General features: G+C 32.1%; 2 protein-coding genes across 3 annotated transcripts in view; one reads left to right on the forward strand and one right to left on the reverse strand.

Moving 5' to 3' along the window:
• The first annotated feature begins 235 nt into the window (after positions 1-235).
• LOC123685702 (conserved oligomeric Golgi complex subunit 2) lies at positions 236-2,886 on the forward strand. The gene is made up of 7 exons (XM_045625521.1): positions 236-431; positions 491-718; positions 791-1,338; positions 1,393-1,888; positions 1,964-2,397; positions 2,507-2,690; positions 2,745-2,886. Exons 1-7 carry the CDS (start codon positions 387-389, stop codon positions 2,814-2,816), a joined length of 2,007 nt encoding a protein of 668 aa, XP_045481477.1. The 5' UTR covers positions 236-386; the 3' UTR covers positions 2,817-2,886.
• Positions 2,887-3,166: 280 nt separating this feature from the next.
• Positions 3,167-23,928, reverse strand: part of LOC123685862 (protein unc-79 homolog) — an 89,003-nt gene continuing 68,241 nt past the window's right edge. For both annotated transcript variants that reach the window (XM_045625721.1, XM_045625720.1), the window contains 26 exons: positions 14,951-15,116; positions 14,558-14,895; positions 14,320-14,472; positions 14,125-14,242; positions 13,765-13,937; positions 13,544-13,692; positions 10,837-11,176; positions 10,370-10,571; positions 10,010-10,201; positions 9,701-9,784; positions 7,647-8,146; positions 7,449-7,590; positions 7,175-7,381; positions 6,483-7,106; positions 6,110-6,430; positions 5,722-6,046; positions 5,418-5,667; positions 5,110-5,361; positions 4,933-5,043; positions 4,760-4,876; positions 4,544-4,708; positions 4,221-4,393; positions 3,922-4,159; positions 3,720-3,860; positions 3,545-3,667; positions 3,167-3,492 (listed from right to left, as the gene is read on the reverse strand). In XM_045625721.1, coding sequence (XP_045481677.1) covers positions 3,292-3,492; positions 3,545-3,667; positions 3,720-3,860; positions 3,922-4,159; positions 4,221-4,393; positions 4,544-4,708; positions 4,760-4,876; positions 4,933-5,043; positions 5,110-5,361; positions 5,418-5,667; positions 5,722-6,046; positions 6,110-6,430; positions 6,483-7,106; positions 7,175-7,381; positions 7,449-7,590; positions 7,647-8,146; positions 9,701-9,784; positions 10,010-10,201; positions 10,370-10,571; positions 10,837-11,176; positions 13,544-13,692; positions 13,765-13,937; positions 14,125-14,242; positions 14,320-14,472; positions 14,558-14,895; positions 14,951-15,116 — 5,805 coding nt within the window. In that variant the 3' untranslated portion in view covers positions 3,167-3,291. The remainder of the gene's footprint in view (positions 3,493-3,544; positions 3,668-3,719; positions 3,861-3,921; positions 4,160-4,220; positions 4,394-4,543; positions 4,709-4,759; positions 4,877-4,932; positions 5,044-5,109; positions 5,362-5,417; positions 5,668-5,721; positions 6,047-6,109; positions 6,431-6,482; positions 7,107-7,174; positions 7,382-7,448; positions 7,591-7,646; positions 8,147-9,700; positions 9,785-10,009; positions 10,202-10,369; positions 10,572-10,836; positions 11,177-13,543; positions 13,693-13,764; positions 13,938-14,124; positions 14,243-14,319; positions 14,473-14,557; positions 14,896-14,950; positions 15,117-23,928) is intronic.

Below are 23,928 nucleotides of genomic sequence, written 5' to 3' on the forward strand. Positions count from 1 at the left end.
GGAGGACTGTGAAACGATATCCAGCATTTTGAGGGAATTTAATTTTAAAAAAAGATGGGTGAAAATGGATATATGAAGCTCAGAAGACGTAAAAATAGATGTGGAGTGGCGAATTATGCTGCATACGCTTTAGTTTGATAAAAAAATTCACATAAAAATGACTTTGATTTCAAATCCCTTCTTCCAACGTGAATTAGAATAATAAAAGCCCAATAAGGTGAAGAAAATTCATCATAGAACGTGGCATATTGACGTCAAGGATGTTTGGATAACCATAACCCACAAATTAGTTGTCAAATAAGTAAATTTTGAAGCAATTAATTAGCCTGACAATAAAGCTTTAAATCATTAATTGAATCATCTGTGATATAACAAATTTCATTATAATGTCACCATTGGATAATTATCCATGGAAGGATACATTCTTCCAGGTTTGTCTGATATACTTGTTCTTCAAGTCGATGAATAATTTTCGTTCCAATTTGCTTAGGAGGACTTCAGCATTGATCAATGTTTGACAAAACTTACCCAAAAAGCTAATCTAGAGACCCTAAAATCATTCCTGAAAAATTATGGGGATGAGCTGCATCGACAAATGGCTGAAATATTGAAAACGGAAACTGAAGCAATAGTAAATTTAGCTGAATATTTAACGAATTTGAATGTTAAAATAGATGGTTTATCAATATCCCTTTCTCAGTTACAAGAAGAACTGAAGGTAATATTGAAAAATGGTCTTCAGAAAATTTTTCGTGTTTTACAAAGAATGTTGATATGAAGGTGTTTTCAGATTCTGCACACGTTAATAAAAAATGCCGAGATGGATTATAGGAAGACTTTAGAGAACAAAAAAATGAATGAAACTCAGAAGAACCATCTGATAGCTAAATTGAACTTTATATCAATATCTTTATATGTTGATAATATAATTCGAAATATAAATCCTAATGATGTTGACAGTTTAATTGACTTGGAAAGGGCAGTATACAACTATTCTTTTCAACGTCACTATCTTCTGGAGATTGGTGTCAAAGAAATAAAGGGTAGAATAACTGGTATAGAAAATAAACTGCTGAATATGATCCATCAACAGTTTTTGAGAGGTTTGAAAGACAAAGACGTTGATACAATTACAAGGTGCCTTAGAATGTATAGCAACTTGGATAAACAAAAAGAAGCTGAGGAGTTCTATCAAGTGAGATTTGTTAGGTCAGTTTTGCAGCCGATGTATTCAGAAAATAATTTAGATAGATTCAATCAAGATATCAATAAAATTTATAACGAAACATTGAATTTCATGTATTCTGACATGAAAATATTGGATGATGTACTGGAAGAGTAAGTTCATTAAAGAATATTAAAGATTCAATTATTGGAATATAATTATTTTAGGAATGCTGACTTGAAAGATTCTTTCAACTTTATTTTGAACAGTTTTTGGACAGAAGTAGATCGTCAATGCAGAAAAGGACTTCCGCACATTACAGCACCAGGAAATCCTGAGTTATTTCAAAAAAGATTTGTAAGCACCTGGAATCTTCTTGTAGAAATTGCCAAGAAATATGGGAATAAGGAAATAGTGAAAACAAATCCATCATTTCAAGACCATATAAAGAGATTCAACTTACCAGTATATTTCGAAATTAGATTCCAGCAAATTGCAAGCCAATTTGAGACTGATCTCACAATTAAACCAAATGACTCTTCAATTTTCAATGGTGATAACGACTTTGGATTCAAACTAAAAATAACACTTGATTTGTATGTTGCTTTGAAAAAATGCTTCAATGGCCATGTTTTCATTGATCAATTGGCAGATCATTTCCTCAAATTCTCGATGTTTCTTCTATCTAGATACATTATGTGGTTCAAGAAAATATTGGAACAGGTAAGAGTCCTTAAATCTACAGAATTTTTATTGATTTAACTAATAACAAACATTTCTCATCAGATTTTTTTTTAGCGCTATACTAATATGAATTGGGAGTACTTCATTATGAATTCTCTGATGGATTTTAAGAAACTTCTCACTATTCTCGGTGAAAAAGATACCCTTAATTCAGCTGGAAACTTGTACAACATATTCCCTGAAATGATGAAGCCTGTGATAGAGAAAGTATTTGACAACAACAATAAAATTATAAGTGAATTTTCAGTTGATCTGGGTAATTTTTTGACTTCATTCAAGGTGAATGAAACTTCTGAACAGCTGCAAAATGTTACTGCTATTCCAAGATTATTCAGAAGAACCAATAGAATACCCCCCAAAGAAGCTAGTACTTACATGATTGATGCTGTTAAACCAGTTCTACAGTTTGCAGAAAAATACTCTGAGACTGACAGTAATGAAATAAGCAAACCCTTACTTGATAAAGTGATTCTCAAGATCAGTCAGCAGTAAGTTTTCTTTGAGAATGTCTTAATACTATGTAAAAAAAAATTTGTAATATATATTTTTGATAAATCAGATCATATATTTTTTTTGACATTATTTTCAATTTTCTAGATATTCCCATCTTGTGAAGGATGTTTTGCAATCAGTATGTAAAACAGAAGAATCTTTGCGTCGATTGAAAAGCAGAAATATCTCATCCTTAGAGGAGCCTTCATCGTCTACATCAGAAACAATGACTGATGAGATGAAGATTCGAGAACAAATCAAATTAGACATCATATACTTCGTTTCAAAGGTATGTGAATTCTTAAGATATATTCTCCATTTAAATTTCTGATAATTTTTACAGCTACGACCAGTTACATCATCAATTGATGGCGAAGAAGCTTTAAAACAGCTTGAAAAGAATATTTCTATTTAATATAGATTCTATTGTTAATATATTTCTTGTTGTGTTATGTTGATAAAATAAATATTTTAATACTGCTAAATGTAGTTCAATGTTGTATATAACGTTTAGAATGTAACCCGATGGGGTTGAATATTGTATAGAATTTTACGCAAATAACTTTAATAGTTCTCCGGAAAATCTTTGGAAAACAAATTGAAATTTTTTCTCATTTTCGAATCTTGTAATAAAAGGTATAATGGGAAAATTTTAGATGCTTCAGATTATTATAAACAAACGATAATTTTCAATATATGATTTCGTTGGGATATGAGGCACCTCTGAAGGATTGGAAACATTAAAAATCAGTTCAAATGTTTTTTAAAAATAACTTTTATTTTAACAATGTCATTCTCAGAGTAAATATCAACTGAAGTAAAAATTTAAGAAATACGATTAATATCCTATAAGTAGTTCTGAACTTGTAAAAATCATCAAAATCTCTTAGCTAAAGTGAATAAAAATGTGTTGCTGTTGAAGACTGCAGTTCTATCTGACCCATTTTGAACTGGAGTCTTTGTAGCCATTTCAGTAATAAAACATTATTGAGGTTCATTTTCGCTTTATCAGGATGATTATTACTTTCGAATTGAGTTGATGGTGGAAAATTCCTACAGTATTGCAACCTCACTTGTAGATGACCGGGTAACTAGAAATATAGTTAATCAGTATTTATGCATTTCAGTTACAGAAAGCCTTACTTGTATTTGATTTGAACACAACACAGGAGTCCACAAAGGTAGTAATTTACCAACAAAAGTAGACTGACATTCTAGTAGAGCCTCTATCATACTCAAAAAATGAAGGCTAACAATTTCACTCAACTGAAAAAACAATGGTTAAAGTGAATTCTTGCAAAATGTTAAAGTCACATACCATCTTTGAATGCTGCACTAATTGTAGAATACAAGGTGTAACCTTGGCCCAAAAATCGAAGAGAATGTTCATTGTGACTGTGTAAGCCTCAGTACTTGGGAGATGATTTGTCAAGCCTTGTTCCAAATAAATAGTCCACAACTAAAAAGTAAACACATAAGTAAAAGCTCACATTTTGATAGAAAAATTGTTCAAACATTACCTGACACAAAATGAATGTATGAAATAGGGAGGACATATGTAGTATCGATGCTTTTGGTTGTTCAGCAAACGCTACTAAAATTACTTGAATATGGTCAGCTATTTGACAAGATGCCTCCTGTGGAATAGGTTGACTTAATGTTATTCTTGCTCCTTGCAGAGCACTATGTGTTAATGACCCTAATAATATCCAAGAAAGTAGTCTTATATGTCCAATGCATTCTACAAATTCTCTTGGACTAGAAAAAAGTGTAAATTTTCATGAAATGTCATAATTTGAAAACTTTGAAATAAATATACCTTTGTTGAGGAGTCGAAGCAGTATACAACCATGGCAGATATTTACTAACCGCCCTGTTATCTCTTCCATTACCTTTAGTTATTTCTAGAGCTAAATACTGTGCAACACTACACTTTATTATTCCACCTATTGTATCATCATTGAGTCCTACATTAATTCCTTTACAGTAACTCTGAAATCCAAGATAAATTATAAGCTTAATTGTCAAAAGCAAAAGTTTGAAAAAAAATTGATAGTAGACATAAATACAGAAAAATGAAATCAAAAGATAACTGAAGATATTTAGAGTTTTTCTACGATTTGTGTTAAAAATTTTCCTCACTTTCATTTTTGATATAGTATGGAAGTCAGTTAGAAAATCCAGAATTTCTGTTAGATGCAGCTTCATACATTCTGAAATACCCGTAGTACAAGAGGGTGTGTAATCTAAACCATAGTTTTTCCAATCTTTCATAGCAACATTTGTAGGTATAGAACCTCCTATATCCTGAAATCACATTCTTCATTTCTTTCATAATGTCAAAATGTTCACACATACCTGGAGGATCAGATTGATCAGCATCAAAAGGTTCGAATCAGGAATAGTAGTTTTGAATTTGAGTGCTTGCACAAGTTCAAAAACAACCATTCGACTGAGAATAAGCTTATCTCTTTCCTGAAATACTTCAAATGTTTAGAAGGTTATAGGTTTAATAAGGTAACTTCTCCTACCTTGGTGAAAGCTCTATTGCAAAGATAACATATTTCTGCAAGACAACTATATTTCAACTGGTGGTTCTGTATCGCATAACTCAAAATTTTCGAGAAAGGTTCCAAAATGCCCTGAAATATAAAAGCACACGATCACTTATAATTTGTTCCTTTAATTTCTTATTCAATATCTCTTACCCTATATTGTGTTATGGGAGGTATTCTAAATAACGATACCATGATCTTCAACAAGGAAGAAGCATCATCCAAAATATTCAATATCAGTAATATCCTTCTGAATAATGTTTCTATTTGTTGAAAAACTGAATTCCACATTGGTGTACTGGGTCCTAAACCTGCCTCCAAAGGCAGGCAATTTAGATAGAATGAAATATTTTGCAGAATCGTTGGTAAAGTATCTACCGGAATAGTCTTCTTCGAATTCATCATCTGAGATGAAAAATAAAAAATTTAATTTGTAGAAGAACATTAGGATGTGTAATTACCTCTAGGAGAAGCTGTAATGGTGCTATTGGATTCAATTCATTGAAATCAATCAGAGCTTGGATCACACTTTTGAAGAATTGTATTCGTAATTTCTCTGATGCTTTGGTTTGGAACATTTGAATGAATATACCATTGGGTGCTAACTGATGCAATACACATCTCAGGAATTGGTGAGCTACACTTATAGCTCCACCCGGTAAATGAATATTGGTTTCACTCTGCCATGGATATAAGGGATTTGTTGCCACCCTTCAACAATACTGATGTGTAAAAATAATTGACGAATTGCTTGATATTTCTTACCTTCCAACAATACTCAGCATATCAGGTAGTAAAGGAGCAGCTAAGGCTGGCTCTCTATGAATGAATGTCCCCAAAATAATAATGCAGAGCCCTATTTCATCATCACTATATTCTTCTCTGACAGCTCCACACTCAGGGCATCTTTCATTCACGGACTCTTCTCCAATTCTGGATGAGCTCCTCTTCAAGTCTTGCACCTCCAGACCAGGTGATAATTGGGGACTCAACCAAGATCCAGGTTTTCTAGGATTACACAACGTATAAGATCCCATTGTGAAAGGTCCAGCTTTTCTTATGCGCTGACGTTGGTTGCTTAAGTTCTCTCCTGATTCGGAAACAAAATCATGATTATTTACGAATATGTCATAACATTTTTGGAATAACTCACTTTGCTGATCCAATCGATTAGATTTATAAAGTCTGTTTAAATCTTCGTGGTCCATTTGATTCGGAGGACTTTCAAGAGCTACCTGCTTGATTAATCTTCGAGGACTGTGGGAAATGAAGCCATGATCAAGTGCTGATTGCTTTTTACTTGTAGAATCCAGTTTATTATCAATTTTTTGGGGTAGTATTGGGTTCAAATCCAATGCTTGCCGTACTTTTTCCACCAGTTGGGATATATCCTTAGTGTGTTGCCCGATGGGCAATAATCTTTCCTGACTTGGTATTTCAAGCTGAGCTTCTAAAGTTTGTGTGTATATTTTCTCTAAGAAAAATGCATATTATTACTTTAATAAAGTGTTCTAGGAGAAACTTACCAGAAATTCTAGAAGACCCTATCGGTAGCAAACGTTCTAAGGATGGGGTTTTCAGAGATTCTTGGTTATTTTTGAAACAATCCTCACAGTCCGATACAGGAGTACAAACAGGGGTTATACTCGGTTCTATAACCTTCTTATGTTTTCCTAAGGGTGTTGGTCTGGTATGTTTATTAGAATCGCTTGAATTAGATGATTGTCTATGAAACTCAGTTGTCCTGTGATTGTTGTTCAACTGAACATGCTTACTAACTACTTTATTGCAACTGTTACTTTCTTTGCTGGAATCTGTATCGTCTTCTTTTTTTCCATTTTTCATTGTGATAGATTTAGGCGAATCAGAATCTTCTCCAATTATCCATGTCGGTCTTTTACACGAAGACTTCGGCAGAGAATTGAACATATTCTCTTTTGGATATCTATATTCTAGTTGATCCTGAATTCTGACTGTAGTATGTAGTTTCGGTGATTTTTCACCAATTGAATCTTCTTGAACATCATCGAAGGAATCTTGAACACTTCCTTGAAGTGTACTGTCGGATTGGTCGCTCTCAGGAATTGTAATTAGTTCTGATTCCGTATCGTCATCTATTATTTCTGTTATTTTCTTCTCAGATTTTTTATCTAGAATTTGAAGGTTACTTTTATTCATTGTATTTAATAGGTTAGATAAGGTTAAGTTCAAAATTTACCAATTCGTAAGCAATGTATGGCTTCTTCCCAATGAGTCTCCATGCTTGTCGTAGATGACGGCTTGGCATATATAACTTGCGTCTTAGATCCTTTTGAACCTAAAGAAACTTGCACAGACTGTCCATCTGAAGAGTACATAGGAGATAAAGGAGGAGTAATCCTTTCTACATGGTCATTTTCTGTTCCTAAAGATGGTTGACTTACATCTAAGTTATAGGGATAAAATAATCAGTCGGAATAGCTTCAAATACAACACTAAATATTCTATCTTACCCCTGGATCTAGCCGGTGGTGCTCCCATTATAATGGTTGCTGCGATTCTTCTACAGTGGTGATGTTGGGAATCTAATGTATTCAAAACTATTCTTATCAGTGATATGAGTTGAATACAGTGAGGTTGTTGTGTGTACTGGTACTGAAATAAAAAAAATTGTCAATCTTATTGAAGATAACAACAACAAAAAATATTACCTTGTAGAGCATGACGACCAATGACATTAACCAGTGTTTTCTGAAATGGGAATCTAAAGCCCATAGACTATAGGAAGGTTGTTGAAATTCCATAGTATTTGGGATATAGTAAGGAGAGGGTGCGTATTGTAACAAAATCAGACATGTTGGTATCAATAAGCGCCCCATCATATGGTTTTGATCAAGGACTTGTGGCAGATTGGAAATGAAAACTGTGAAAGCAGGGGAATTCCTTAGTCGCTGAGGGGACACATAGATCCCCCTATCGTTTTGGCTGTATCCTAATAATAAATATAAATGTCTTAAAACAATGCCTTGTATTTTCGACAGATATTTTTCTTCCGTTGGATAGGCTTGGTCAGATCTTGATAAAAATTGCATCAGTAAGAAGACCAGAAGATGCATTGTTTCTCTATCAGCTTCTTCGAAATCTATAACTCTTTGTAGAAATACTAAGATGTTTTGATCATCCACTATGTTCAAAGAATGCATATGGCCATCTAAAAAAAAATCATTAAATCAGTAACAAAACAACACGTTTTTCTGATCTCACTGCTTTCCTTTAAAATTTTTCAAGATTGATTCTATAAATGACTTTTATAGGTATTCCTTTTCAATTATTATGATATCTAACAACTTCTAGACAAAACTATGTGACTTTCAACTCCACTCCTGACAGAAAATCTATGTTCAATAAATAGGTTGTTATTGACAGGGACTCTGAGATAGTTTTCGAAAATAATTGGTAAAAATTAGTCAAGGGTGGAGCAGTTATCATGGAAAAATTGCATGCTTGAATGTGTTTTAACAAAAACATCTATCTCTAGTTACATCTAGCTGTAGTTATTTACAAAAAAGCAACCTTATTACTCTACGAATTTGTATAAATATACATATAAATTACATCTCACGAAGCTGTACGCTCGAATTTATTTATTTTCTCGATAAATAGAAAGCCAAAAAGCCATCTCAATGCTGTGTTCATGTAAAAATATCTACTTGAAAATGCAATTTAAGTCAACAACAGTTTCGAAAAGTCGAAAACTGTTTCTTGAACGAAAGTAATATTATAAAGATATTGTAATTATTGCTAAACTAGCTGTAACTCCATTCATTTTATTTTACCTTATTTCCTGCAGCTGCTACGAAAATTTTGAGATTTCTTTTGTTTGCGAAATAACAAAACTATACATCTAATTTGAAATATTCAATTGATGAAAATTATATTTTTTTTTCAAAAAAACTCCCTTAGAAAAATACTACAGCCAATGAGAAATTCCTGGAACGTTTTCCTTTTGAGCTTAGCAGGCAGTATCCTCATTGTTCTTTTGAGAAAATGAGTGCATGAATTCTATTCATATTTTCATTGTACAAAATACAGTTTGAAGTTATCAAATGTTTCGCGACTTTTTCAGCATCTTCATTTGGAAAATCATCCTATAGGATTTGCAGCACTCAAAAAAAATCAAAAATTCGCACACGGACAAAATCTGGAAGCTTATAATGAAGCCCCATCAAGAGCATACACAAGTCGCAAGTCGAAACATACACATATAGAAAAAAGTTAGGACTGTGGAAAAATACTTGAAAGACATTGATTTGAACGACATATATTTATCATAAATAAATTAAGAATAAACATCACCAACTGAAACATTAGAAATAACAACAATCATTTGGTCACAAACAACATGTAGTTTTCAAGTCTTGTATTCAGGTTGCATGTCTTCTCTTTCCATTTTGTCAGGAGCACTTCATTTCTTGATTGATGTCACTCTAGTCATCACTTTAAAACACATCGATTTGTAGACGTTCGCACCAATCGGTATAGCGTCAAAAGAATTCACCGCGTGAAAAACAACAATCAACATTGAAACATAAAACCAATATCCATTAGGATTTAGGATCTCATGCACAAAAATTGAAGTATAAAATAAAAGCCATCTCACCGGCAGAGTCCCTAACTTTTTTCCATTTGTTCACATGCTGCTATTCTGGCAAGACACTACACCTAAATCTACCTTGAATGCTGTTACTAGTGCCTATTAACTGACCGAGTCCAAATCGAGAACTTTTCCTCTTTAAAATCGGTGCTGAATATTGTCGATTGTATATCTTTTCTTTCATTTCTGAAACAACTGCGACAGTACGAATGAATTAAACAGTAATAAACATTAAGTTTCTACACTTAAAACCTCAACACCAATTTTTGGCATTACCTATAAGCCGTTCCAAACGTTTTCATTTTTTTTTTATATTTCCAAGAACATCGCTCTTTCTCGCAGAATTTTGAAATTTCATATAACTTGGAGAATTCACTCCAATCTCCAATCTTTTGTGAATAAAAAAAAAGAAAAACTCACCTTTATTCTCTTGTCTTGTTATAATAGATGCTGGTGCTGACATTGTTCTTTTGTATGGCCATTTCGTGCCAAAACTAGCACTTAATGTTTTAACAGAACTTGCAGCACTTCCGTCAGATTGTGATAAGGCCTCATGTGCTCTGTGTAATTTTCTGATAAATGCTTCGCTATTTATGTCAGAGTTTCGCAAATCTATAACGATAAAAATTGAAAAGTATTTTTGTGGGAGATATAGAGCAAGATTTATTTTTCTAACCTACAGAATAGGTACGTATAGAAATTATCGAAATATTTTAATATCGAATCTCGACAACTTAATTCTGTTTTCTTTATTGTTGAAAATTAATTGCGGCCACTCACCTCTTAAATATGAAATATCACCAGATTTTTCTAAGTTCACTTGGGCTTCGAGAAATAAGGTATCAAAACGGTTCAGGAAAAATTCCCATGTTAATATTTTTCGTTCACTAATCGAGTTATGTAACTGATATAATGATTGGAGAACCATAGGCCTGTCGATAATTACAGTATCGAATTGAGTTTCTAAACACATAATCAACGACTGAAAAATAAACCAAAATATGATTAATGTTTTCATCTCGTTTTCACTTAACAATAGTTGTGAATATTTTCGGAATAATTCAGATTTGATATCTCTTGCGCAGCAGCATCCGTTGTTATAGAGAAAGATGATTGATGTCAGGGCCTAGTCTTTATTGATTTTCGAGATACCTAGGATAACCTAAACACATAAGTGTTTCGGCTTTTTGCAAGTGAAATTCATAGTGAATGAATTTGTGTTACTTTTAAAATATTCTTTTACTCACTGTTATTGCGGAATCGTGTATAGTTCCCAGGTACAAAGTCGCTCTTTGAGCTACATATATATTATTATCATCCATACTGGAAATGAGGTAACAGAACGCGTTAGCTAAAGCAGCTTGGAGAGGTAATATGTTTCGTAAAGGTGTTGAATCCATAAAACGAGCTATAACAGTTACACGTTCGACCGCTATAAACCGGACACACCAATCGGAGCTGTGGAAATCTTCTTCAATAAGTCTCCAAAAGACATCCGAACCTGCCGGCAATGTTATACAATGTAATAGTAAAGGCACTACTTCTTGGCAAATATGCGAATATTCTGAACTGCACAACTCCCATAGGCTGCAAGAAATAACAATAATTCACAAAAAATTCGTGTTAAATGTGGTTACTCTACGATGTTATAGACTAACAGTGGACTAGTGCTATTGGACTATTCTCCTTGGAAGAAAATATTGCTCAGTTATCCTTTTAGATTGACCTCGAAGAAGATCACTGCTGTATCCTTTCCAACAAGATTCATCAAATAAAATCGACCATATTTCTTGAACGAATTCAACATCCACACAGTTATTATTTTAGCCTGAAGAAGGCCTAATAAAGGTCGAAACGTTATGAAAGAATGAGGTAAGGCTTGTTGAATTTTTTTGTTGTTCCTGAGACCGATATTTTCCAACTTTAATTATAAATTTTCAACAACGAAATATTAGTTAACAACCAAGGCAGTTATTTTGTGAATGATTTTTAAATTTTTATTTTGAAAAATTCTTGTGGTAGAGCTCACGTTCTTAAAGTAATTCGAAAAAAAAACAGTATTATGTCTTCTGGTTTTTTAATGAATAAGAACAGGGTATGATGATTTTGTTTCAGATGATCTGGAAACGGTTTTTTATGTGATAAAATCAATTGTATCAATTTCTTGGAGGGTCTTCCACTTCCTCAGGGATACAGAGGTAAATACAAGTTATATATTCACTTATATATAGTTTTACTCACACATTTCTGAAACAGTGCTGTAATTGTATGTAACAGTGCTGCAAATGACTTGAGGTATCTTATGTAATAAATACGTACATTTGTGGTTTCATTATCGTCCTCTTCTTGTATATAAATTTATATACAAATATACAATTGCTGCACATCCATGATTCCACAGTCAGAAAGGGGTGAAACACAGTGTATGTTGGTTCACATAAATATTTTTTGACAAACCTTGTAAATTTGAAGGTAATCTCCCCATAATTTAGGCCCTCTAATATTTAATAATTTGCTAGATAATATTAAAACTTGTCAATCACTAAATGAATTCAAAATCAAGTTAAAATCTTTTTTTATTGAGAATTGTTTTTATCGTGTGGACGAATATTTAAAAATTTTAATATGATATGTTATCTTGTTTTTAATTTTTCTGTATAATTTAGTATTGATAATATATGTTTGGATTTGACTATTCCTATACAATTGTAAAATTGTTCTTGGAAATAAATGAATTGAATTGAATTGAATTGAATTGGTGAAATAAATATTTGATATGATATGTTGAAATTCTCTTTGGTTTTGAGATTATCACCTACATCAAGGTTTTCATTTGATAGAGTATAGATTCGACTAAAGCTTTATGGGTAAGTTTCTGCATTTCTATTACAAGGAATTTTCTCTGTTCATAAAAGGTGTACGTAAATTGGACGTCATGAATTTCATCAAATGCAAAATGGCGAAGGTGCCAGTTCAACGGTATATTTGTCGAACTGCGACGATGCAAAATGGCGAATGAACATATTTTCTCTGTTAGGTATAAGTGCAAGAGAGAAACATGGAATGATATCATTTGAATAATCGATTAAATTAATTCAATAAGGATTTTGCCTCCATCAAGGAAATGCTTGAGTTGGGTTTTGACAAATGTCATCGGTAAAAACGAAAGAATATCGTTCAAATAATCGATAAAATATATTCAATAATGGACTCTCTCTCTCTCTCTAATTGTTTTAACCATGTGCTTGGCTAGTCGCCATCGACACATTAAACAATCTGTAACACAAATCACAAAAAATCTCAACAATCACAAACTATTTTCACAATTTCAACTTCACAAACTCTTCAGTATAATTTTCTTCAAAAAGACTCTTTCAAATTAAGGAGCTCCAAAATGGGACGTGAGGAAAAGTAGTCTTCTCACCGTGACGACCATTCTGGAACTCTTCAATAATGGAAGATTTGTTTTCATTCATAGAACATTCAAAAACAGATTTGATTCACATGGATTTCTCCCACTTATTGCCTCATAGAATGCTTGAATATGAATATATTTTCCATATATTTTTTTAAAATTTATTACTTACAAAGGAATAGCTTTTGTCTTCAAATAATATTAATAATAATAAGAGGAAAGTTCAGTTCGAAATTCATATTATGTCGTTCACCTTCGATAATTAAAGTTGAAATGATTTATCTTTATCATTAAAGGTGTCAGGAGAATCCTACGCTCCAGATATATATCGATGAAATCTGAATCAGCCCAAAATAGCTGTCAGCTGCTGCATATTACAATTTTCATATGCTGGATTTTAATATGAAGATCAAGATCCCAAATAATGTAAGTTCAAGAACTCTCACTTGAATGTTTGGTGTATGAAATATTAAAGTGATATTTTTCAATGTACATATTTATTCGTGGATATTTAATTTATTTCTTATTTCAATACTTACTTTTTTATGAGAGAATTTTCTTGACACCATATAAAAAATCCTCGGTGTTCTTTGGATGCTTTAGTACAAGCATCGCCATGAAGGATGAGTATATTCAGACACTGAAGCATGTAATACATGATTTCCGGTTGATCAACTTTCGACAACTCCTAAAAATATTCAATAGTTGATACTTTTAATTACTACAAAAAAAAATAAGTATCTTTGAATCCAAAAATAACCTGGAGAAGTTGATGTATGTATTGCAGAGGTTGAGGTAAATCATCGAAATTGAATTTGAACTTCCCAACAGAAGTTTGCCAAAAGTTATCAAAATCATCATTTGAATCTTGTTCAATGGGTTCATCGTTCTCGCCTATTACTTGTGGTTTGGCCACTTGAACAGTAGCTGTAGCTAAAAAAAAATTGTTAGAGACTCTTCACAATATCATAAATTCTGTAAGACAATATGATCCTTTCTCAATTATTTGTTGAAATTAGTCTAGAGCTTTCCTTGAAAATTGAAAAACTGCATGACAAGTCGAAAAACATCAGTCTTGTTAGAACCATTTGAGCTCAGTTCATAAGACCCACAAACTCACCAACATCAGTTTCAGATAGAGTAATTGCTCGAGCTACAGCTGATACAACTTTCTCAGCTGGAATGATAGCAGCTAAGTCCAACTGTTCAGATACAGTTTCGACAGTTGCTGTCATAATCTGAAAGCATGATAGGTATAAAGGTGACTGAAAATCAGACATATAAGTGAGTTAGAGAATGAAAAAAAATTGCATACAGAACACACGTGTGGCATATGTACCAACACTCCGCCAATTGAGTGTATTTCAGGCATAGGCATGTTCAACACCACCTCTGATTTTTCTTTCTTATCGCTTTCCGGTGGACTTTTCCTGTTTGATGGATCCTCTAGCGTTTCTTCAAGGGGAGGCTTGAAATTAAAAGATTCATTTCAGTATAGCTGAAGTTCTCGTCTCAAGTTTCTACCAGAAACAAAATATTTGAGTGGTACTCACATCTGGTGGTCTAGCTGGATAAATTGGAGACAGATATTTGACAAGTTGCAAAGACAATTGATGCCACATTACGCAAGATTCGCAATGAGTACATTCTGTTTTGGAATTGCAAGTATGGGTTCCTATCCAAGCAGTGGTGATCATACACTTCAACAACCAGCAAACGTCTTTGCATAGTGTGGAATTAAGTCCTGTATGCTTGTCTATATTCTGGAGCTCCATTTGTTTCAGTAAAATGTCCAACATAATTATACAACACGACAAATTATGTTCAGCGTCATTTTCAAATTCGTTTTGCGATGAAATGGACGTCTTCGCCGAATCTTCTTCGGCTACAGCTGAAACATTGAATAGTAAAGGAAACCTATAAATAAAGGTATAAGATTCTCTCACGTGGTGTGATTTTTTCTTTGAGTATTTCGTCGACGAATCCCGTTTCTTGAAATTGAGTTAGGAGTTCATCACTACGGTTAGTTCCTTGTTTCATGTGAAGAACTCCATCTTCGAATATCGTGAACAGCAAATTTAGAGGTATCACTATTTCCAGAAGGGTCAGTGTCTGAAAATTAGATGCCAAATACCTGTTTAATAATACTTTCACTTTATTCGTAGAGTGGTGTACAAAGTGTTAAACTAGTGATGTTAACAATTACATTGTACAGGGTGTCCCAAATTCGATGCTCACTAAAATCATCTCGAGACCTAGTAGACTTAGAGAAAAAATCTTCAAGGAACCCCGAGCTCTTTTTTCGTAATAATAATATATCAGGAAGCAGACCATAGATATCTTGATTCGTTCTCGAGTTATAGACTGTTTCAAATATTTTGCTATATCTTGGTTTCTGTTGAAAATATTAAAAAAATAATATATAAAATATAACGTTTTTTTCAGTAATTGTTATGGTTTATATTATACTCTTTACAGATTATAAAGATTAATTACCGCTTTAGAGATACATAGCAAAGTTATTGTTTCTTAAATGGGACACTATATTTTTCAACTCAGTTTTTTTGTCATTTGAGAACCATCAACTTCGCTCTATATCTCTAAAATGGTAATTAATTTCTATGATCTGATATCATAAAAACCATAAAAATTACTGAAAAAAAGGAACGAATATATAGCGAAATAGTTGATTATCTGATTTTATTTTTTTAAAGAGCTCGGGGGTCCTTGAATATTTTTTCTCTAAGTCTTATAGTTCTCGACATGCTTTCAGTGAGCATAGAATTTGGGATATCCTGTATTTAATAGTATTTAGTGGCCTGGTGATTATTGGTACTGTATCGGAAGCTATGAAAACTTCAGGAAGTATATCTTTTTTCACATAATAATTATAACAATTCTTTGCTTTCAAGTCGTTACAAAAACCATCTTGAATTAAATGACGCATTGTTCAAAAATTATATATTTTAAATTGACATAAGATAGATACTGTTATGGTTTTTTCGGAATAAATAATGAAATCAAGATATGACTAGGAGAAAAACCTATTGATGACTTCCAAATTCAAATGAAAAATATTCATAGGTATTTTTTCTGAATTGATCATAAATTCAAAATAAGAATTATGCATCATCAAAGTTGAATTTTTTTGTAATGTAAAATAGAAATAAGATAGGATAGTTGAAGTTGCTAATGTCTTGAATCAAAAAAACTTTCATCCAAGAGATAATTCACAAGAGAATATAAATTGTTAAAAAGAAGAGAAGCGAACAAAAACTAAACTGAATGAAAACTAATCAATGGAAAATATAATTTCATCGAGAATGAGAAATTATGATTGATTGAGTTGGAACAGGATGGATTCGATAGTAGAGCAGAATTGAGCTTAAAGAATTAATTAGCAGGCTGAACAGAATTTTGAATATAAGATAAGTAATTTTAAGTTGTAATATAATTGTTTTTTGTTAATTGAAATTAGATGACATAGTTGGGGCAGCTATTCAGTTAGGTTGTTTGTTATGTTGATGAAGAAATATAGTTCTAAATTTTGAATTTCAAAATATACTATTTCTGACTAAGAACCCAGCCCAAATCTTAAAAATTGAAAAAAAATTATTGATCGAAATCATAGCAATTGGCGCCCAATGGATAGTCACTAAATTATTCAATTGCTTTCCAATTTGATTAAAATTCACACTCCATATGAATTATTTCAAATTTCTTGAAGTAATCAAAAGGCTTATTCCTCAAATCATACACAAAATTTCAATTGAAAAAAAATACTGCTATTCGTTTATAATTGAATAAATGAAAAGAGTAGAAAAAATGGAGAGCAAGTAGTACAAATCAATTGATTTTACAATTCATAATCATGATAGATGAATTCACTGAGAAAAAAGATGCACAAATGAAAAGAATTAAACAAAAAATTGAAAGAAATAATGAAAAGATTGATGAACAGAGACATGAGATGAAGGAAGAATTCAAAAGATTAGAGGGGAAATGGGAGATAAGAACAGAAAAAAAATATAAAAGAATTGATAATGATGGAAGCAAGATACAAAATACTCATGAAAAATTTGGAATGATTCTCGATAGGAATATTGATCGAATAATAGAAAACGAAATAATGGATATTGATGCCGAATATTTGAAAATAAATTCATTGTATGGAAAACAACAGGAAGAAGTGGAAATGAATTGCAAAATATTATAGAACGAAATAAAAAGAAAAACATCCAACGTAGGCTTAAGTATAAACAGTTCCAAATTTGATGGAAATCCAAAGCATATCCATTCCAAAGTGTTTATGAATGATGTGGAAGTCAAAATTAGAGATATCAAGAATCGGCCAGATGAGAAATAATTATTTAAATATTATTCTATATCCATCACTAGTTCATGGTTTTATAGTAAGAAAGAAGAATTTGAATTTAAGTTTCTGAATTATTTTTGGGGGGAAATAAATCTGACAAACTTTAGATAGTAATTGTTTTTGCGGCAGTTTGATAATTTTGAAAAATTCATGAGTGATTATACAAAGAGATCGTTAAGCATAGTAAATTTTTGGAATTACAGATGAAGAATGAAGAAATTATCTACTGTATTCGTGAGCAAACATTACATACAAAAAAAAAATTTGTGGAATTAGTGTTATAGAGTGAAACAAATGGTAGCAAGAGAAAAAGAAAGGGATATAACAAAAATATGATAAGGAAATCAAAGATATAAATTTGAGAATAGAAAACAAGATAATATGTATGAAAATTCATTATTATGAGAGAGTAAGCTAGCCAGTTAAGGAAATAAAAAAAAATGTTTCCAAATGAAAGAAAGGAAAATAAAATTATTTTCTATTTGAAGAAAATTATAAATTTTATTGAAATAACCACAAATTTTAGGGGATTTGTTATGGTTTTTTCAGAATGAATATTGAAATAAAGTTATGATTAGGCAAAAACCTATTGATAACTTTCAAATTCAAATGAAAATGATTCATAGATATTTTTTCTGAATTGATCATAAATTGAAAATTAGAATTATATATCATCAAAGTTGAATTTTTTTGAAATGTAATTTAGAATTGAGATTGGATAGTGAAAATTTAATTAAGTATGGCGTATTGAATAAAATTTGATTCAAGAAAATTCCAAAATTTAAGTGACAGCAGTTTGATAGATAAGGCATAGACATTAGTTTTATAGATTTGACACAGATGAAAATAGATCATCAAAGGCGGAAAGCAAGATTAAGATCGACAATTGCCGGGGAACATCACAACGGAGACGTCAGAATAAAAAAATTGAAGAAGTTGCAAATGTCTAGAATCGACAAAGTATTCATTCAAGCATGGGCGCCCGCAGAAATTTTTCTCAGGGGGGGCAAAATGAAAATTATTGAAAAACGATAAGGCCATGATTTTCATTGAAAACCGGAAAATTGTTTTGAATCCATTACTTTCCTTTTTTCCTTGCCCCTTGGATTGAGAAAAATATATTGAGGGTGTTGTGCTGAAAAATGAGATAATCATGGCCATGGCCCCCCCTGGCCCCCCCCTGCGGGCGCCCATGCATTCAAGTGATAATTCAGAAGAGAATATAAATTGTTAAAAAGAAGAGAAGCGAACAAAAACTAAACTGAATGAAAACTAATCAATGGAAAATATAATTTAATCGAGAATGAGGAATTATGATTGATTGAGTTGGAACAGGATGGATTCGATAGTAGAGCAGAATTGAGCTTAAAGAATTAATTAGCAGGCTGAACAGAATTTTGAATATAAGATAAGTAATTTTAAGTTGTCATATAATTGTTTTTTGTTAATTGAAATTAGATGACATAGTTGGGGCAGCTATTCAGTTAGGTTGTTTGTTATGTTGATGAAGAAATATAGTTCTAAATTTTGAATTTCAAAATATACTATTTCTGACTAAGAACCCAGCCCAAATCTTAAAAATTGAAAAAAAAATTATTGATCGAAATCATAGCAATTGGCGCCCAATGGATAGTCACTAAATTATTCAATTGCTTTCCAATTTGATTAAAATTCACACTCCATATAAATTATTTCAAATTTTTTGAAGTAATCAAAAGGCTTATTCCTCAAATAATACACAAAATTTCAATTGAAAAAAAAATACTGCTATTCGTTTATAATTTGATATAATAAATATAATTTGATTAAAATTCACACTCCATATGAATTATTTCAAATTTCTTGAAATAATCAAAAGGCTTATTCCTCAAATCATACACAAAATTTCAATTGAAAAAAAAACTGCTATTCGTTTATAATTGAATAAATAAAAAAGAGTAGAAAAATGGATATGAATAAAGTAACAGCAAGTAGTACAAATCAATTGATTTTACAATTCATAATTATGATAGATGAATTCACTGAGAAAATAGATGAACAAATGAAAAAAATTGAACAAAAAATTGAAAAAAATAATGAAAAACTTGATGAACAAAGCGTCACATGAAGGGAGAATTCAAATAAGAAGGAAAGTGGGAGATTAAAACAGAAGAACAAAATACAAGAATTGATATGATGAAAGCAAGATACAAAATACTCATGAAGAATTTGGAATGATTCTCGATAGGAATATTGGAGAATTTAATGAAAAAGTCGAGAATTTGATCGACTAATAGAAAACGAAATAATGGATATTGATGCCGAATATTTGAAAAAAAAATAACAACAGAAAGAAGATGGAAATGAGTTGATAATATTATAAAACAAAATAAAAAGAAAAACATCTAACGTAAGCATATTTATAGAAAGTCCCAAATTCGATGGAAATCCAAAGCATATCCATTCCAAAGTGTTTATGAATAATGTGGAAGTCAAAATTAGAGATATCAAGAATCGGCCAGATGAGAAATATCAAATAATTATTTAAATATTATTCTATATCCATCACTAGTTCATGGTTTTATAGTAAGAAAGAAGTGAATAACATTGAAGAATTTGAATTGAAGTTTCTGAATTATTTTTGGGGAAAATAAATCTGACAAACTTTAGATAGTAATTGTTTCTGCGGCAGTTTGATAATTTTGAAAAATTCATGAGTGATTATACAAAGAGATCGTTAAGAATTGTAAATTTTTGGAACAACAGATGAAGAAAGAAGAAATTATCTATTGTATTTATAACAAACATAAAGTACCAAAAAAAATCAGTACACAAAAAAATGAGTGTTATAAAATGAAACAAATGATACAAAGATTTTGAATATAAGATAAGTAATTTTAAGTTGTTGTAATATAATTTTTGATAATTGAGATAAGATAAGATGGTTAGGATAGCTAGTTTAGTTAGGTTGTTTGTTATGTTGATGAAGAAATATAGTTCTAAATTTTGAATTTCAAAATATACAATTTCTGGCTAAGAACCCAGCCCAAATCTTAAAAATTAAAAAAATATATTGATAGAAATCATAACAATTCCTACACATATTAGAATTGTCTTCACAGAAGCTTTTTGTTAATCATGTTAATCATTGAGATAACTATTGAAATAAGTAAAAAAAATAGAAACAACATTTGTCTTATTATATAATTAAAATGGTTTTTGAGATACAATTTGATCAAAGGCTTGGCATAAATCAATTGTTATCGAACCGATCAAAAAATGTTTTTAGGTTGAATTATCCTTCATTTATCTTTATACCTTCTATAACAAAGTTGGCATTGAATATTTCGGTTGGAAGGTTTGTGTATTTATCTAGTGTCGATTTTATTGTTATGAGTACCTCCAACTATTTGATAAATACATTCATCTGATCCTATAATATATAATGGAATAATTATGGACTAAAAATCAATTTTTCACAAGCCAATTACACTAAATGAAGTAATTAACATAAAAAACTACATATCAATTGAGTACATATGAATTAAGTAGCCGTCAACAAGCATAGTAATGATATGTATAAAACAGATACTCTCTCACATTATCAACTGCTTATAAATGGAATTTCCTCAAAAGTCTCAGTTAGAAGCTGGTTCATAACGAACCAGATGATCGTTTGAAAATTATAGATCAAGCATTTTATGAACTTTTTTCAAAAATTTTTAATCTGCAATTAGAGCAATATCAATGGATGTAAAACTAGTTACCCAGAATTGAAAAGGAAACTTCAATTTGTGAGGATACGACTGTATCAGAAAGGATAATGTACTTGACCATCGTGCTAGAGGAGGTGTCGCTATATTTTCGAAAGATAATCTTCCAAATAATGAGATCACTCTTACTACCACTATGCAAGCTGTAGCAATACTGACATGCCTTCCGTGGAAACTAACGAAATGTAACATTTAACATCTACCTGATAGCAACTGTACCAAAGACGATTTGAGACATATAGTGAGACAATTACAACTACGAGCTCGAATCTTGGCAAGTTGGAACATGAAAAAAGCAAACTGAAACTGGAATATATTTCGAGAACACATACCTACATTTTAATTGGAAGATACCAGCAGAATCAACAGACGTCATAACTGAGGCAATAATAATTGCAACTAACCAAAGCATTCCCTAAATCACAGGGAATTCAAGAAAGACTGTAGTTCCATGGTGGAACCTAGAATTATCTGAGGAACTTGCCCTAAGGAGAGATTCTTCAATTGATTCATACGCCACAATACCTTTTATGTTTGCGTTCAAGCGGAAGAGGGCTAATATGAGAAATCTCATCAGGAAGAATAAAAGAAACACATAGAGCCAATATGTATCGTACATCACTCCGACCACCCTCACCACTGAAATATAGAGAAAAGTCAGATCTCTTGAGTGAAAATCATTCGAGGAGGCATCTCCTCTAATAAATGTGAACGTGGAAATTACAAGGAATGTGAAAGAGATGAAAAGAATTAAGATCGATGTCTTGGAAATGAGTGAAATTAGATGCCGAAATGCCATTCAATCCGCGAAAATATATCCTGGGGCACATATAGGGTGAGATTATAACCCTCTAGTGGCGCAACTAAAAATCAGATAAAAAGAAAGTAGACACAATAAAAGGGTGAAAATAAACCACGATACTCTTAAGGTTTCGATCGAGTTGAATTCCTTTAGGGTAGTATGCTTTTCATAGACTCACTAGGGGCCTTTGACACGACCGAAAACTTACTCCGATACATCTACTAGAATGCTACTTTACATATAAAAATCAACGAAGATTGTACCACTGGAAAGACACCCGTAAGAAGAAAGTTGTTATATGTTGAGAATGAATCGCAACTCGTAGAGCCAATATATATCGTCCATCACTCCGACCACTCTCCTAATCCTCTAGTGGCGCAACTAAGAATCAGATTAAAAAAATCATTAGACACAATAAAAATGAGACAATAAACCTCGATACTCTTAAGGTTTCGATCGTGTTGATGGCTTTTTGGGTAGTATGGCTTTCATATACTATCAGGAAGCTCTCGACTCGACCGAAATCTTACTTCGATACATCTACGAGAATGCTACTTCACATGTAAAAATCAACGAAGATTGTACCACTAGAAAGACACCCGTAAGAAGAAAGTTGTTATATTTTGAGAATGAATAGAAACTCACAGAGCCAATATATATCGTCCATCACTCCGACCACTCTCCTAATCCTCTAGTGCCGCAACTAAGAATCAGATTAAAAAAATCCGTAGACACAATAAAAAGGAGAAAATAAACCTCGATACTCTTAAGGTTTAGATCGAGTTGAACGCCTTCAGGGTAGTATGCCTTTCATAGACTCACTAGGGGCCTTTGACACTACCAAAAACTTTCTCCGATACATCTAAGAGAATGCTACTTTACATGTGAAAATCAACGAAGATTGTACTACTGGAAAGACACTCGTAAGAAGAAATTTGTTATATTTTGAGAATGAATCGCAACTCATAGAGCCAATATATATCGTCCATCACTCCGACCACTCTCCTAATCCTCTAGTGGCGCAACTAAGAATCAGATTAAAAAAATCCGTAGACACAATAAAAGGGAGAAAATAAACCTCGATACTCTTAAGGTTTAGATCGAGTTGAACGCCTTCAGGGTAGTATGCCTTTCATAGACTCACTAGGGCCCTTTGACACTACCAAAAACTTTCTCCGATACATCTACGAGAATGCTACTTTAAATGTGAAAATCAACGAAGATTGTACCACTGGAAAGACACCCGTGAGAAGAAAGTTGTTATATTTTGAGAATGAATCGCAACTCGTAGAGCCAATATATATCGTCCATCACTCCGACCACTCTCCTAATCCTCTAGTGGCGCAACTAAGAATCAGATTAAAAAAATCATTAGACACAATAGAAATGAGACAATAAACCTCGATACTTTTAAGGTTTCGATCGAGTTGATGGCTTTTTGGGTAGTATGGCTTTCATATACTATCAGAAGGCCATCGACATGACCGAAATCTCACTGCGATACATCTACGAGAATGCTACTTCACATGTAAAAATCAACGAAGATTGTACCACTAGAAAGACACCCGTAAGAAGAAAGATGTTATATTTTGAGAATGAATCGCAACTCATAGAGCCAATATATATCGTCCATCACTCCGACCACTCTCCTAATCCTCTAGTGGCGCAACTAAGAATAAGATTAAAAAAATCCGTAGACACAATAAAAGGGAGAAAATAAACCTCGATACTCTTAAGGTTTAGATCGAGTTGAACGCCTTCAGGGTAGTATGCCTTTCATAGACTCACTAGGGGCCTTTGACACTACCAAAAACTTTCTCCGATACATCTACGAGAATGCTACTTTAAATGTGAAAATCAACGAAGATTGTACCACTGGAAAGACACCCGTGAGAAGAAAGTTGTTATATTTTGAGAATGAATCGCAACTCATAGAGCCAATATATATGGTCCATCACTCCGACCACTTTCCTAATCCTCTAGTGGCGCAACTAA

Source organism: Harmonia axyridis, chromosome X (assembly GCF_914767665.1).
Source record: "Harmonia axyridis chromosome X, icHarAxyr1.1, whole genome shotgun sequence".
Lineage (NCBI taxonomy): Eukaryota > Metazoa > Arthropoda > Insecta > Coleoptera > Coccinellidae > Harmonia > Harmonia axyridis.